Raw genomic sequence first — 15,000 nt, forward strand, 5'->3', positions numbered from 1 at the left:
ATATAGAATGTGTGTAACAGCAGTTTGTGCAAACTGGATTAAGTAAGTGTTGCAATTGTGTTGTGTGCAGCTCTGGAGGCAGACCCGGGAACCGCGGGCTGCAGGTCAAAGCTTTCTGCACGACTTGCTTCATTTGTTGCCTCCAAATCTTTTCTTCCTCTGTTCACGTGTGTGTGCGCACCAGCTGCATGCACAGACACACAATCCTGTCCACCAGTGGAACCTCGTGAACACACCAACATCAGAAACGAATCGTTAGATCTGCAGGGTGTGTGTGTGCGTGTGTGTGTCTGTGAGGGTGTGTGTCCTGCCTGCAGCAGTGTTCGCAGGTCAGAGCGAGACTGTGCTTGTCTGCGAGATGGAAGCTGCTTCACTCTGACTCTGTTTCAGGAAAATTCCAGAAGGGCCCAACGAGTTTTGCCTCTCTGACAGGCAGCATGTACTCCGACCTTTGGTACGCTGCTCCCAGCCACACAGATAACCTCTCTCTTGGGTTGGCACAGAGTAACCTGAGAGTTTCACCTAAAAAGCCTCTGATAGGCGCAGGCTGTGCGGCCCTGCAGCCTGACAGGAAGCTCTAAGCGAGCGAACTCTGCAAAGACCATCAGTTGTTTCAAAGAATTAATCAGTTAAATCTGATGATATTTGACTGAAAAACATTTACTTTCAGTCAGCGACACCAACAATCATCAGCTCCATGTCATGTCTTTGTCCTGTCTTCCGTCCCCGTCGCAGCAGATGGCCCCGCCCCTCCCTGAGCCTGGTTCTGCCGGAGGTTTCTTCCTGTTAAAAGGGAGTTTTTCCTTCCCACTGTCGCCAAAGCGCTTGCTCATACGAGTGCTGGGGTTTCCTCTGTTGTATTATTGTAGGGTCCACCTTACAACATAAAGCACCCTGAGGCGACTGTTGTTGTTATGCTGCATAAATAAAGCTGAACTGAATCCACACTCAAAAAAAGAAATTGGGTGGTTGTTACATGTACAAGATTCAAACTTTGAACTAAATAATTTCTATGGTGAACGTAATTAAATCATGTAGCATCTGCATGAACTTCAGCAACTTAATTTGTTCTTGTTGAGATGACCTGATACAATCTAGTAAGAGCGGTTATTTGCTGGACTCACGCAATTCACAAGATCACATTAGATGTCAAACTGCAGGAAAATCACTGGAGTTTTAAGAGGCAGACAGCTACACCCACACCACGCGTATGCTCTCGCTATTTATTGTGGTTTAACCTGTCAAGGACAAAAACGTACAGAGAAGTCTGCATCAAGCCTTGAAATCACAGCTTTCCTAGTTTTAAGCCTGGAGTGACAGCTTGGTGGTGTGATGGTCAGTGCTGGTGCCTCACAGCAAGAAGGGCCTGGGTTCAAATCCACAATCTGGCCAGTTTGCAGTGTGTAATTAGAGTTCGGTTAGTTGGTAATTCTAAACTACCCATGAGTGCAAATGGTTGTTTGTCTCTATGAAATCATCAACCCCCACATTGGTTCATTAAGCACGACTAGCAGTAATTGCCTTGATTAGCAAAGTAGTTGTTCAAACAACAAGATTTCACTGAGTTCTCCTGAAGTTTTTAACTTGTGTAGAATCAATTAAAACAGATTTCACTCTACATACTTAAATAAATCACTTTAAGTCAATATAAGCATACTACGTTGATCCAACGTAATCCGATTACATTTAACCACCAAATGCCAAATGTGTTGGTCTGACATGGTCAAAAATGGGTTTTTGTACTCGGTTAAATCTTGTGGGAAAAGGTGCCGTGATTAAATTGTGTTCATCCAACAACAGATTTTTTTGAGTGAATGCACCACAGTGGGTTTTAAATCAGTCAATCAAAATGTGTTCAGATGCTCAGAACCAGCTGGACAGGTGAGACCTGCTCCCTCGTTGTTGGAGCCAAGTCCAGGCCGATATTTTACTCAGTTACATCATACCATATTTAAGTATTTGTCATGATCTTTAAGTTTCTATTATGATCTTGATCATTTTATTGTTATTTATTGTTATAATGTAATAGGCTGTGCTCCATAAATTAATCCTGCTTTGTTAGTCTGTTGTTGTTGTAAAGTGTTGGTGGATGTCGTAAAGGGGGTGTGTATTTGGCCCACATGCGGAGGGGTGTGGGTAAAAAAGGTTAAGTAAGCAAGCAGGACGTGGAGCAACAGTTTTCTGACCGTCGCCGTTTTAATGTTATTTTTGTTATAACATAAAGGGAATATAAACGGAGCTCCCACCAGAGGCATTTGTTTTGTACCTTTCGATTTGTATGGAAAATAAATGTTTTGCCCCTTTTTTCCTTCGCCTCATTTTTTGCTACCGGAAGGCATCCAAGCGACTTAACAAGAGCACGAGTCAGAAACTTTACGTTCTGCAAAGAAGGACCGAAGGTTGCCGCTATACTCGTTGTTCCCTGAGCCACGAGAAGGATCTGGATTTAATCCCATCCAACTTTCCTGAAAGGGTCAATACAGGCTCCAAACAGACTCGGATGCTGAGGGACGTCCTAAACTGTGTCACTGTACAAAACCTCATGGACCTGACTGCATGTCAGGAAACCGTTCTAAATGATTTCACTGAGGGATGCTTCAGACCAGTTAGCATCCATGTGGTCACCTCACCCTCAACCAGCAACGTCTCAGTCACCTCCTCCTCCAGCCACGGGGACAAAGACGCATTTCTGAGCCAGCTGAGACACTGAAACTCTCCCAATATCCTGAGTCTGCCCTGCAGCTCCTTCCAGGAGGACATACATCTCAACTAGGAGCCTCCAGGTGAGTCAGGTACCTGTCTCAGTGTAGAAGAGCAGCGGCTCTCCTCTGAGCCCCTCACCCAGTCTCTAAGGTGGAGTCCAGAGACCTTTGAGGGGAGGCTCGTTCCTGCTGCCGTGTCATTACATGCAGTTTGTGACAATCATCAACTGTTTATCTTCCATGCAGATACCTGCAGGCTGCAGGTGTGAAGCCCGATGAGGGCTGCGTGTGAGCTCCAACCTTCAGAGCCCGACCAACAGAGACAGCAGGTCGTAAGAAAAGCCTCTAAAGCACCGAGTGGGGTTTGTGTGATGGCGTGCGGGCACGCAGGTACACGAGTGGCCTGTATAATCCGGCGAGCACTTTCTCAGCTCCATTATTGACATTTTTCACATTCCTGCTCTGAAAATCCCACAGGCTGCTCTTGACGGGCATTAGCCGCCGCCGCTGGGAAACCTACCACACACAGCGTCTCACATTCGTTACAACAGCAACAAGGACTTAACTCGCCAACGCAGTTAGATTCAAGTTCTCGTTCCCACCTGCAGCTCCCAGCAGTCTGGAGCGAGTCCCATCGGTGACTCAGCGCTGGTGAAAATGACATTTCAGCGTGACAGCTGATATCTGTGTGAATACCTCAGTGAAACTGACACAAGCCAAAAACAGCTGCGACTCACTCAACCACCTAAACACAGGTTTACACACCTGTGGAAACACCTGAGTGTTTACATGTGGTGGAAACGACCACAAAGGCGCAGAAACAGGAGGACAAAGGAGGGAACAACTAAGCTGTAGTGCCTCTTCACCTCACTGTGCAATACCTTTTGTGCAATACTTTTGTAAATAGTCAACGGTGCAATAGACTCAATACTTGAAATGTGCAATTCACTTGTATTTTTATTTTTATTCCTATTTATTCTATTTATCCCCTTCGTATATTTTATTTATATTGTCTCTGTATTTATATATGTGTGTGTGTGTGTGTGTGTGTGTGTGTGTGTGTGTGTGTGTGTGTGTGTGTGTGTGTGTGTGTGTGTGTGTATAACTCTGTAACTTCTGTCGGTGCTGTGCTTTTTTGGAAATCGAATTTCCCAGAGGAACCCACCCGAGGGATTAATAAAGTTCTATCTTATCTTAAACCCAAAACAAAGCATCATCACGTTCATCTACACACACACACACACACACACACACACACACACACACACACACACACACACACACACACACACACACACACACACACACCTGCATCAGTGTGACACGTGTACTAAAGTTCACCTTCACCTCGTTGTGCTGGTGGCTTCTTCCTGCTGTCGCTGCTCACAGGGAGTCAGTGATTGTTGGGGTTCAGTGATGACAGTGTGGAGTCGTTACAGTAACTTAAAGTAATTTAACTGACTGCACAGCATTAGGGTGGTGGTGTGGTGGTTAGCATCATCGCCTCTCAGTACGCAGGCCTGTCTATACTCTGGCTTCCTCCCACAGTCCAAACACGTGATGTGAGTGTGGACGGTTGTGTGTCTGTGTGTGGCCCTGTGATAGGCTGGAAGCCTGTCCAACGTGTACCCCGCCTCTTACCCCACGCCAGCTGGGATAGACACCAGTGACCATGATCTGGAGGAGAAGAAGAAGGATGTGCGGGCGGAGAGCATCGCCGCTCTGACACGATGCTGGCACGTTCAGCTACCATCACATCAGACGTCCTCACACACGCACACAAAAGCTCAATCATCAGTGTGTGGTTCGCTTTGATTCATGAGGAAAAGCTCAGCGTGTCCGGCCCCTCCTAAACCAGCAGCCAATCAAAACTCTTGAATCGAGGCAGGACTCGGAGAGCTTTGGGAGTTACACCGCTGACCTCGGCTCAGTTTTTGGGGTGTTTTTCAGTCGGGCCGATTGTTGTCGTACTTTTTTTAGTCAGTGCAGCTCGGCTGGGTATGTTAACAGCATTACCATGGTTACCGCCAGGCTCCAACGTCTTCTTTATTATTGGAGTCGAGTTTCACTTACACACACAGCCAAGGTCTTTCCAAAAAGTCAAACTCAATGGGAACTCTCACACACACACACACAGATGCTCTGTGCAGCCACAACAATCAGTGTTTGATGATTTACTGCAGCTGAAGCTGGATCAGAAACACAGAAAGCGAGCAGCTGCTCTCTCCCAGCACACACAATCAGCAGAGAGTGCAGCCAATCAGAGCAGCTGGTGTCATCAGAGAGACACGCTTAAAGTCTCCGAACAGCTCAGTGTAGAAATCTGATTGTTTTTGTGTTCAAACTTAAAAACTGAGAGGACGTTGGTGTGTGTGTGTGTGTGTGTGTGTGTGTGTGTGTGTGTGTGTGTGTGTGTGTGTGTGTGTGTGTGTGTGTGTGTGTGTGTGTGTGTGTGTGTGTTTGGGACAGAGACTGGGTCAGTGTGAGACTTTAGTTTGTTAACTGGTAATTATGTGACAGTGCAATCAGCTCATTTACACAGTAACATGAAATTAATGCAGCCAGTTACTTTCTCTGGCAAGTAATTAAGTCATCTACACCATTACTTTTAAGGGAAGTAACTTGTAATATGTAACAGATTACTTCTTCGCTGGTTTGTGGCGATACAGTCCATGAAATAATCACATACAATCTTTCTTTTCTTTTCGTGCTTGAGGTCATGAATATGTCAGCGCTGCATTTCACAGGACAAATTTCCTGAGGTGTGTTTCTAGTAAAGAGAGCGTCACCATGGCAACCAGGAAAACAAAGATGGAAAAAAGACATGGCAGCCATTTTTCTCAACCCAACTAGCACATCGTCATGACAAAGCGACACATTTGTACCTGCTTTTATATTTAAAGTGAATACAAACTCTGAAACACACAGTGTGTGTCTGAAACACACACACAGCTTTTTGCTGTTTAACGAGCACATGTGAGGCTGCACTGATGAACTGTTGTGTTCAGAGACACCAAATAATGTTGCGGAGCGTGAATCAAAATACAAATTGTTTTCTGGTAAAACAAGACAAGGTCGTGATTATCTCACCAACTGCCATGAGACTGGGTTGACTTGTTTGGTCGCCATCTTTGGTTTAATGACATGAGAGAATTTAACCCTCAGTCTTGGCCTGCAGGCACTCTGCAGTGAAACAACAGCCCATTCTCAACAATGACAGTCACACAAATACACTCAGACTCACTCAAATCCTCCTGCTAATCAAATTGTGTTTGAAACAAAGATGGAACACAGTCAGCTGTTTTCACTTATTACACACACACACACACACACACACAGATAAAACTCTAATCTCAGCAGAGCAGCCTGAATGGTCTGACATACACTGAAATCTCCCATAATGCCCTGCAATCCAACCAGAAACTGTCAAAATAAAAGGTTAACCTGAGAAATTCTCAAAAATACAACATTCATTTATCAGCCGTGTCATTTCCTGTTCTTTCTGAGGCGCAGGTTAAACTTCCCGAGGAAACACCGGGGCTGATGGGAACTGTGGCACTGTGGGATCAATGACAATGATCGATAGGTTTTACAGGCTGCATTTAATCCTGGATGAAGTTTTTTCTAACGCTCCTTCCTGTTTACATCCTGCCTGCTGCTGTAGTTTATGATGCGTTCAAAGAAACGTCGTATTTTTAAAATGTATTTATTTCTAATGTGAAGCCCCTCCCCTTCCTGCTGAGGGTTTCCTCCTCTTGTTAATAAACTAATAACTGACATCACATCCTGCCTTATCTCTGGGATCTGTGCCCAAGACCTCGCGACATGTTTTTCCAAACTGGGTTTAAAAGTGAACGTCCAGCACGTTCATGGATGCAGTGCAGGAGGACATGCAGAGGCTGGTGTGGCAAGAGGGCTGGGGCAGGAGGAGATGGAGGCGGATGACTTCTGAAAGGAGCAGAAAGAGGAAGAAGATCGGCTGTGTCTTCTCTAAAATCTAACTTGCATGTTATTTATGATGCTGAGCCTCGTGTGCTCTTTCCACTCTGAGCTGTGAGTGGGGATTTCTTCTCTTCGATTAAGTTACATTATCACCTCGGTAGTTCCCACAGCACATGTGGTGTGGGATGTGGTAAACCCACAATGCTTTTCCAGGCTGTACAACCTGCATTCACTATTTCACACACACACTCAGTGCTACAGGTCTGCACAGAGCCCAAAGGATGCTGAAGGACCTCAGTCACATCCTGTTCTCTAACCACCTGCTGCCGTACGTCACACCTCACAGCAGCTTGTCTGCTCACTGAGACACTGTGGACTCGTCCTGCACACGTCACAACTTCTCACAACCAAGATATACAGACTCGTGTGTTTATGGGTCAGTAATAAGAACTAAACCACCATGAGCCCGGAGCTCTCTGCTCTGAGCATCCCCACACTCATCTAATCAGACCCCACACTGACCCACTCCACCCAGGATGTGAACTCATTCTCGTCCTCCTCTCTGATGAGGTTATCGTTCCCTGTGGGACGTCTGTCTCATGGAGAATGTGGGAGGAGCAGAGACAGTTTAAGCCTCACAGCATGGACGCAGGCCGAAGCCATCAATCACCGATCAGTCAGAGAAACGAGCTCCTGCAGGTTTCTGATGGAGATCAATGAGCGAGAAAAGAAGGAGAAAACTACAACATGTACTCAAAGTACTACAATACGAGGAGAATGCACATTACATAAGGAGCTGAGAGCATCAGGGATGGAACTGTGGTGGAGTTTACGTCTATATGGACTGTAATGTTCTCTTTATGATCTGCTGTTGTGTACGTTTGTGTCTGTGCAGAATAACGTGTTTGTGTTGCTGTGAACCTCGGGTGTTTCACTCAAATTACAACAACAATAATCACACAATGGTTGATTAAAGCTCCGCCCCTATTGTTGTGGCCGAGCGTGTGACGCAATCACTGATTTCGGTAAAGACCACCGACAGTTACGACTCGGCGTAGGAGAACACCATCACAGAGCAGAGCAGGCATCAGTAACAAAAGAAGGAGCTGGGTGGAGGTGGGCTGCAAAGCAGCTTGCAGATGAGCAGCAAACATTAGCTATATGTGAATGAAAGTCCCAAATGTGACCAGAGGAGCCTGTTAGACCCACAGCAGAGAGCAGAGCGAGTGCCCTCCACCAGAGTCAATGCTTTGTCTGACAGTCTTAATGAAAGTCACATGGGCTTCTTCTTTGCTCCACCTTTCTGCAAACTTTCATTCAGCCTGATGCTTGTATGCATTGTGAGTCATGCAGACAGACTAATCGCACTGATCACTGCTCCAAATCCAAACAGAAACGCAGGCATTACACAAATGCAGCTGTGGAGCTGAGATCCTCACGCTGCAACATTTTCCACCTTTCACTTACAGTTTTTTTACAGACGCTAGGACACATGTCCCAATACTTAGGTCACTTTTGCAAAACTCTTCACACAATCCTCCTAACTGACCGTCAGCTTGGCAAAGCAGTTCATTTCACATTCAAAATGCACTACAACTACCAAAACACTTCATTCAGGTCTCAAATAAACTCATTCTTCCAGAACACTAGCAAAGGTTGACAGCCGACAAACACACTTTGTCACCCACAAAACAATGACCTAAAAAACACTAACAACATGTAGCATTACAGTGTTTTCTTGTGTAAAACAAGGACACATCTCTGTTTATAATTTCAATATATGTTACTGGAATGAATCAGACATCATGCAGAATTCGTTAATATTTGTTTATGTATTTTTATTTTTTTGCACTAAGTAATCCCAAAATACAAGAATTTGTATACACACCATCCACTGATACACATACAATAGTAATGCTAATCTACTCGGTCTCCTCCATTTGGCCACAGGTTCTCATCCACATCACATCTTATGTCATCCAGGGCAACACACCTAGGAAAGAATCTTCTGGCTGCCAGAATTGAAGGAGTTGAACAATTGAAGGAGTAACACCTGTGCAGATGTTCATCTACAATGAGAATCAGCTGTGGCTGGTTAAACTGCATTTTTAGATTTAAAATATGTTTCAATAAAATATTGCTGTTGGATTTTGCTGTCTTTTTAAGTTTTGCATTGTGTTATTGTTTTGGCCATAAGTTTACAGTTTTTCTCAAATGTTAAAACACAAAAGCCAATCCTGTAACCCAAATGACCAGTAGTCTAAACACATTTACTAAATGTAGCCACCATATTCCAGTACCATAAACACATGTCACATGAAGACACAATTCACAAAACACAACCCTCTGTACTCATAAATCTAAACACATTTTTCCTTGCTAAAACACATGTTGCAAAACAACTCTGCTCATATTCTCAAATGAAAGCCCATGTGATGCAAAATGCTTGCCACAGTCACCAATCTTTGAACACAGGGAACACACCTGGCGTCAGTCACTACACACAATGACTCAAAATTGAAGACACTTGTTGCTAATGCTGTACCCACATGTAAAAGCAAGTTCAGAGTGCACAGTATGCTGAAGGTTCCAAACAAACACAATGGATGAAGGCAGAGTCAGGGGAAGAGGAATTTGATGCAGAGGAGGGAGAAGAGCTGGCCCTGGAAGAAGAGGAGCGACCAACGAGGAAGAGGAGGAGGCCAACATGGGAGAGGAGAAGGTCCAGGAGGGAGAGCAAGACAACCTCGCACCATCATTACGGACGAGATGCGAGCAACAGCTCAGCGACATGATGCCGCACAGTGATTGTGGTGTGTGTGGTGTGAATAACGTAAATAAAAAAACTTCACACCCTGTTCATGTTTTCAAGATTACTGTTGTGTGCAATAGATTCTGTTTTTGCATTGAGTTGTGTTACAGTAGTGTACGTACATGCAGGATTTTCCATAGATTTATACTACTCATATGAAACTCACAAATCTAAATGCCTAATCCTCTGCAGAGATCTACGACGATCCGTTACTGTATAGTTTCTAAAATATGCATTGGCAGTTATGAAACAAAGAACCTTCTCACAAATTGAGCATTGTGTTTTCAATTGTTTTGCTGTAGTGTGTAATGCTGTGTATAGTGTTTACAGTTTTGACAGCTTCGAGCTGCTCTCTTGGTGTGGGAGTTTGAGTTTTGCAGTGGGAAGGTGTGGTTGTGTTTATGTAGCTTTAGAGAAGGGTGTTGTGTTTGGACATTGGGGGACCTGGTGGTAACGTTTGTGACATGTGTTTTAGCATTTGAGAAAAACTGTAACAGTTTTGAAAACAGTATATAAGCACATGCAAAATGTCCTGTACGTACAAAGATTTTTGGCAGTTGTTGTGTCTGAGTGAGAAGATAATTCATGAAATTTGAGAGATGTAGTCATTGGATGCATTTTGTGCCAAAACAATGATAACTGGTCCTCAGTTTAGCCCACATAGACTTCTGTTGTGCTCACTGTGTGAGGAGTTTTGCAAACGTGACCTAAGTATTGAGAAATGTGTCCTAGCGTCTGTAAACAACTGTAAAGCCTGATTATCATTTAAAACACGTCAGCCTCTCACATGTCACGTGTCTCATTATTAGGAGTATTACAGATGAACGGCACTCTGATGTCCCTGTGCTGTTTGGGAGACGCATGTTCTCTGTGGGGGAGACGCGAGCTTTGGCTCAGATGCAAAGCAAACACGAGAGGAAATGAAGGTTTAATTGGCGATGAGCGTCAGTGTGTGTGAGTTTAAACGTCTTCAGCCGCGAGCTTCCACAAACTTTCTCCACGCATGGCTCCATCTCTGGCTCAGACACACCGCCTCTGACATTCACTTTTTACTGTTTATTACAGGTGTGTTAAACCTGCGATCAGTCCTCCACGCTCACCCGCGGAGCTGAGTGGACAGCAGAGTGACCTGCTGTCCGCACACGGTCACCTTTAAAGGCACACCTGATTTGTGTCTGTTCGAGCTTCTTCATGCATCTGTTTTTAACTGTGTTTATTCGCTCTGCTTTTAATTTGATTCCGGTGCAAACATTCCTCTCACACTTCTTTCATTTCTGTATCCGTCCTCCTCCCTCCCTCTCCCGGGTCACATCCCTCCGACCCCTCTGTGAGATGTAATCTGCCCGCGGGCCTCCTGTGAGTGGCGGAAGCACCTCCTGGGGAGAAGCGGAGCCTCCTCGGCTGTGTCTGAACCCGCAGAGCAGTCTGACCTGTTAATTCCAGTTAACTCCAATTTAGAGGCTCGTACTTCCTCCTGTGAGGGATCCGATCGGCGGAATCACTCTGATGTTACATTCATTTGATATCACGGAGGAAAAGGTCACTTCCTCAGCATGTACAGTAACTTTAAAGGTTTAACATTTAAGACCGCGTATAGATCTGAGTCGTGACTCTGATGTTCGAACACGCGTGTTTTCCTCTGTGGAATACTGCCCCGGACCTTCTGATCCTGAATCAGCTGTAATGATCATTTCTGCAGGCTGTCTCACTCTGACTCTGAAACCACTTTGCTCCAGTTTCTGTACTTTTACACGAGCTCTGAGACCCCAGGTCACATGTGTGATCCCGACGCCCGCGGAGCGGCTGAGCCGCAGCGGTGCCCTCAGCGGGGACACACCAACTTTTTAACCCACCCCGGAGCAACGTCCCCGGTTCCTACCTCTCCTGTCGGGAGTGGTGCAGCAGCAGCGGCCGAGCAGCAGCAGCAGCAGCGCCGCTCCTCCTCCGCAGAGAAGCTTCATGTCCGCGGTTCGATCCTAACTCTGGTACTCGGAGTGTGCGTGAAGTGCGTGGACGGACTCCTCCATGAGCAGCAGGTACAGCAGAGACTGATCTCCAGAGCGTCCTGCAGCTGAATGACGGCTCCGAGCTCGGAGCGGGGAAGTCCACACCTCCTCCACCTCCACCCACACCTCCTTTTCAAATCCATTTAGCTTTATTGACATGACACCCAAACCCGCGTGTCCGTGCGCACAGGAACACAAAGGATCGACTTTCATTAAGCTGTAAAACTGAAGTAAGATCAGCGGAAATGCGAAGATAATAAGACACCAACTTCTCACTTTATGAACGGGAAATTGTGGAAATGTGGAACAACACGCACTGTGGGCTTTATCCACTAATGACTGAACACTGTGAAGAAAAAAAAGAGTGACAGAGGGGTCGCAGCCCGGTGTCGTCCGTGACTCTGACACTGACTCACATCGTGTTCTTTATTCAAACATTTTGATATCATTGTTATTAAAACTCCGAATCTCACTGATTTACTTTAATCCTGAACAGAAAATCAGTTTCACTGTTGAATTTGTTCCTGGTTCATTTGTTTCTCAGATTAGTAAAAACATCTTTTCAGTTTGTTATTTGCGTCTTACACAAAAATACAACTTTTAGCTGTAATGAATTCTTTTTCTAAATGTCTAAAATACTTTTGTTTCCTTTTTTTCTGGCAGGTGCTCCGGTAACTGAGCTCTGACTTCTTATTTCTAAAACGCTCGTTGAGTTTTTCTGCTTCTGTGTTTTGCCTGTTTTATCCCGCAGGTGTACGAACATCTCCAAACATCTTCACAGTATTTTGCAAACACACAAACAGGAGGGACCCGAAACTCAAACAGTTCTCATTGTGAGTCTGATTTAGACTCACAATAAAGAAAGTGTATTTTTCTTTCCTCTTTGGGTCCCCTGGTGGCCACGAGCAGCGTGGCGTGTGGATGTTTGAGACGAACAGGTGAGTGAAAGTGAGCCACAGATGAGCTGGTTTCATGATCCTCTCTGCATCTGACAGTTTGGGTAAAACTAAAATCTGGTAACTTTAGACTCATGTTGAATTATGAAGCATTTCTTCAGAGAACATGGAATAAATGCAGTTTGAGTCAGGTGGGTCGCTCAGCACTGTGGCCTCACAGGCTGCAGGTTCCTGGTTCGAACCCTGGCTGAGTTTCCGTGTTGTCCTGTGCCCATGTGGCTCTCTCCAGCCTTCTCAGCTGGACTTGAGTGCAAATGTCTGTCACTCTCACTGGTTAGCACTGTGATTGCCTGCTGACCGGCCCACAGTGGGCCCTTACCCAGCCGGAACAGGCTCCAGCTCCTGTGACCCTGAACTGGATGAACAGGAAGAATGGATGCATTGATAATTATTTCTGACTTGAATTTTTTTGTGGGGTTTGCACCACCAGGGATGCGGTCCATCAACACGTGATGCTTTTTTGACCTTTACATTAAACTTTCCATTGATTCCAGCGCAGGGATTTAGACACAATGACCTGCTGCTCCCTTTGCAGAGGAAAAAAACATGACATGCAGACACAAACAAACTGAAAACAAAAGAGCGCTCATGCGTGCTGCTGGATTAATACAGCTGATGTCTTACACAACCACAGAAACAACAGCGATGACACAGATCCAGATAACATCACATGATCAGCCTGAAACGATGAAGAAACAACAAACACCTGCACCGAGTATGGAGCGCACACAGTTTTTAATCAGACACTAAGAAAAAAAGCACAGAGTACCATCCATCCACGGCAAATGGACTGATTCTTAGTGCTTTTCTACTCCGGGAGTACTCAAAGCGCTCCATACAACATGCCTCATTCACTGTCTTCTATGCTTTTAAGTGCTTATTAACTAGCACTCCAATCCATCCATCCATCCCTCTTCACTAATTCACAGTCACATGAAATATTTTAATATGATTCACATTCAGCACAAAGCACTTCTACAAAATTTTGGGGTGTAACTGTCACCAACCCATCATCAGCGCTGAAATACATGAGAAAAACAAAAAAAAGCCAATAGCTGAGTCACACAGGTGTACATGTTCTGAGCAGCACTTCCCATTTGGGTTCATGGACGGATATTTCACTGCATGTTTCTGCTGTTCTCTCCGTTCTCTGCTTGTTTCCATCACCCAGAGGCTTAAAGGATAAACATGTGACACAGAGGAGATTCTGAGTGTTTTCATCTTAAGCTTAATGATGAGAAATGTATTGTTGGGTTTGGTCAGCAAACAACCGAAACTTGTCCCTCAGCTGTAATGTTAAATTCCTTCAGAGCTTAGAGTGTGCAGCTCTGTGGACTCACACTTGACAACATTCATGTGCATTTACATTATTTATGTTCACACTGCTGCTTTTCACACTTTTAGACCTGAACAACAAAATTCTGGACTCTGCAGTTTCATGAAAATGCTGTTTACTGATAGATGAAGGAGTTAAACACTGTAGAGGCCACTTCAAACTTCAGCCTTCTTCTTGTAGAATTTGGGAAGTTAAGTTTGTCGAGGTTGATGAAAACCGTTCATTACATAGTTCATAAGTTGTTCTAAATGTTGAGCTCGGTGTTGTTTGAGTTGGATTTCCAGAAATGATTGGGCTTTGTGGTGTAAAGATGGTGGCACCATATTTAGTCACATTGCCGGTGTTCTGACGAAACGTCCTACTTTGTCAAAACATCCTACTGTAGTGAAATTTATATTCATGTCTATCAATCCGTGCTACCTTATCAGAATATACCACCTTACATGGTTTATGCCTCCATCGTACGATGGACGTTCTGATGGCCAAATCAGCTGTCAAAACATGCTCCCTGCTTGTATTTATTTAGGTAGGATATGGTTTACACCGTATGCCAGTTTATAGAAGTTTAGAAGTACTAAATCGAGACTAGAAATACGACTTCAATTGAGACTCCAAGTTGGAGTATTTTTGCACAAAAAAACAAAACACATGTTAGTAAAACGTAATACTAACCCTTTTTCACACGTACGAGATCGAGGTAGGATCCAATAATAGACGTGTACTATTAACACTGAAAACATGGGCGTTTTGAGTTGTGCGCATGCGCAGTAACAACTAGGACAGCTTGACAGGTAGAGTGTTTTTCAGAACACCGATCACCTGAAACTAGCACGAGTGACTGTAAGTTCATTTTCAGACATGTGCCAGATTCACCTGAGACATGAAAAGTCATTTCTGTAGACGGTCTCCTCTGGAGGATTACTGACACGATAGATTTCTACATTAAAAACTGTCATATTTTCTGTACAGTTGTTTTTCTTTCTAATCACTTCATGAAATGAAAGCAGGCTGTGAAGTTGTGTCACTCTGTGACCTGATTTAAGACCAGTGCTGTTTAACATGTGCGTTCATGCCAACGGGGTCAGTGACTTCGCTCACAGTGCAACATTTGCTGGATTCATAATTAATAACTCGTCTCTGCTTCGTGTGGATTTTTCTGTTTGCCTAAAACGTGGTCGCTCACTTTTTGCCAACAAAGCATCTGCAGAAAAATCAACACTTTAATGGATTTTCATGCTCTTTTGCG

At 44.6% G+C, this 15,000-nt stretch overlaps 1 protein-coding gene across 1 annotated transcript in view; it reads right to left on the reverse strand.

Moving 5' to 3' along the window:
- LOC146662801 (melanoma receptor tyrosine-protein kinase-like) overlaps positions 1 to 11,916 on the reverse strand; it is a 42,307-nt gene extending 30,391 nt beyond the window's left edge. Inside the window, exon 1 of the mRNA XM_085417618.1 lies at positions 11,336 to 11,916. Coding sequence (XP_085273744.1) covers positions 11,336 to 11,417 — 82 coding nt within the window. The 5' untranslated portion in view covers positions 11,418 to 11,916. The remainder of the gene's footprint in view (positions 1 to 11,335) is intronic.
- Between the last annotated feature and the right edge of the window lie 3,084 nt (positions 11,917 to 15,000).

Source organism: Rhamphochromis longiceps, linkage group LG9 (assembly GCF_057381845.1).
Source record: "Rhamphochromis longiceps isolate RC_006_pf linkage group LG9, R_longiceps_female_GT1.1, whole genome shotgun sequence".
NCBI lineage: Eukaryota > Metazoa > Chordata > Actinopteri > Cichliformes > Cichlidae > Rhamphochromis > Rhamphochromis longiceps.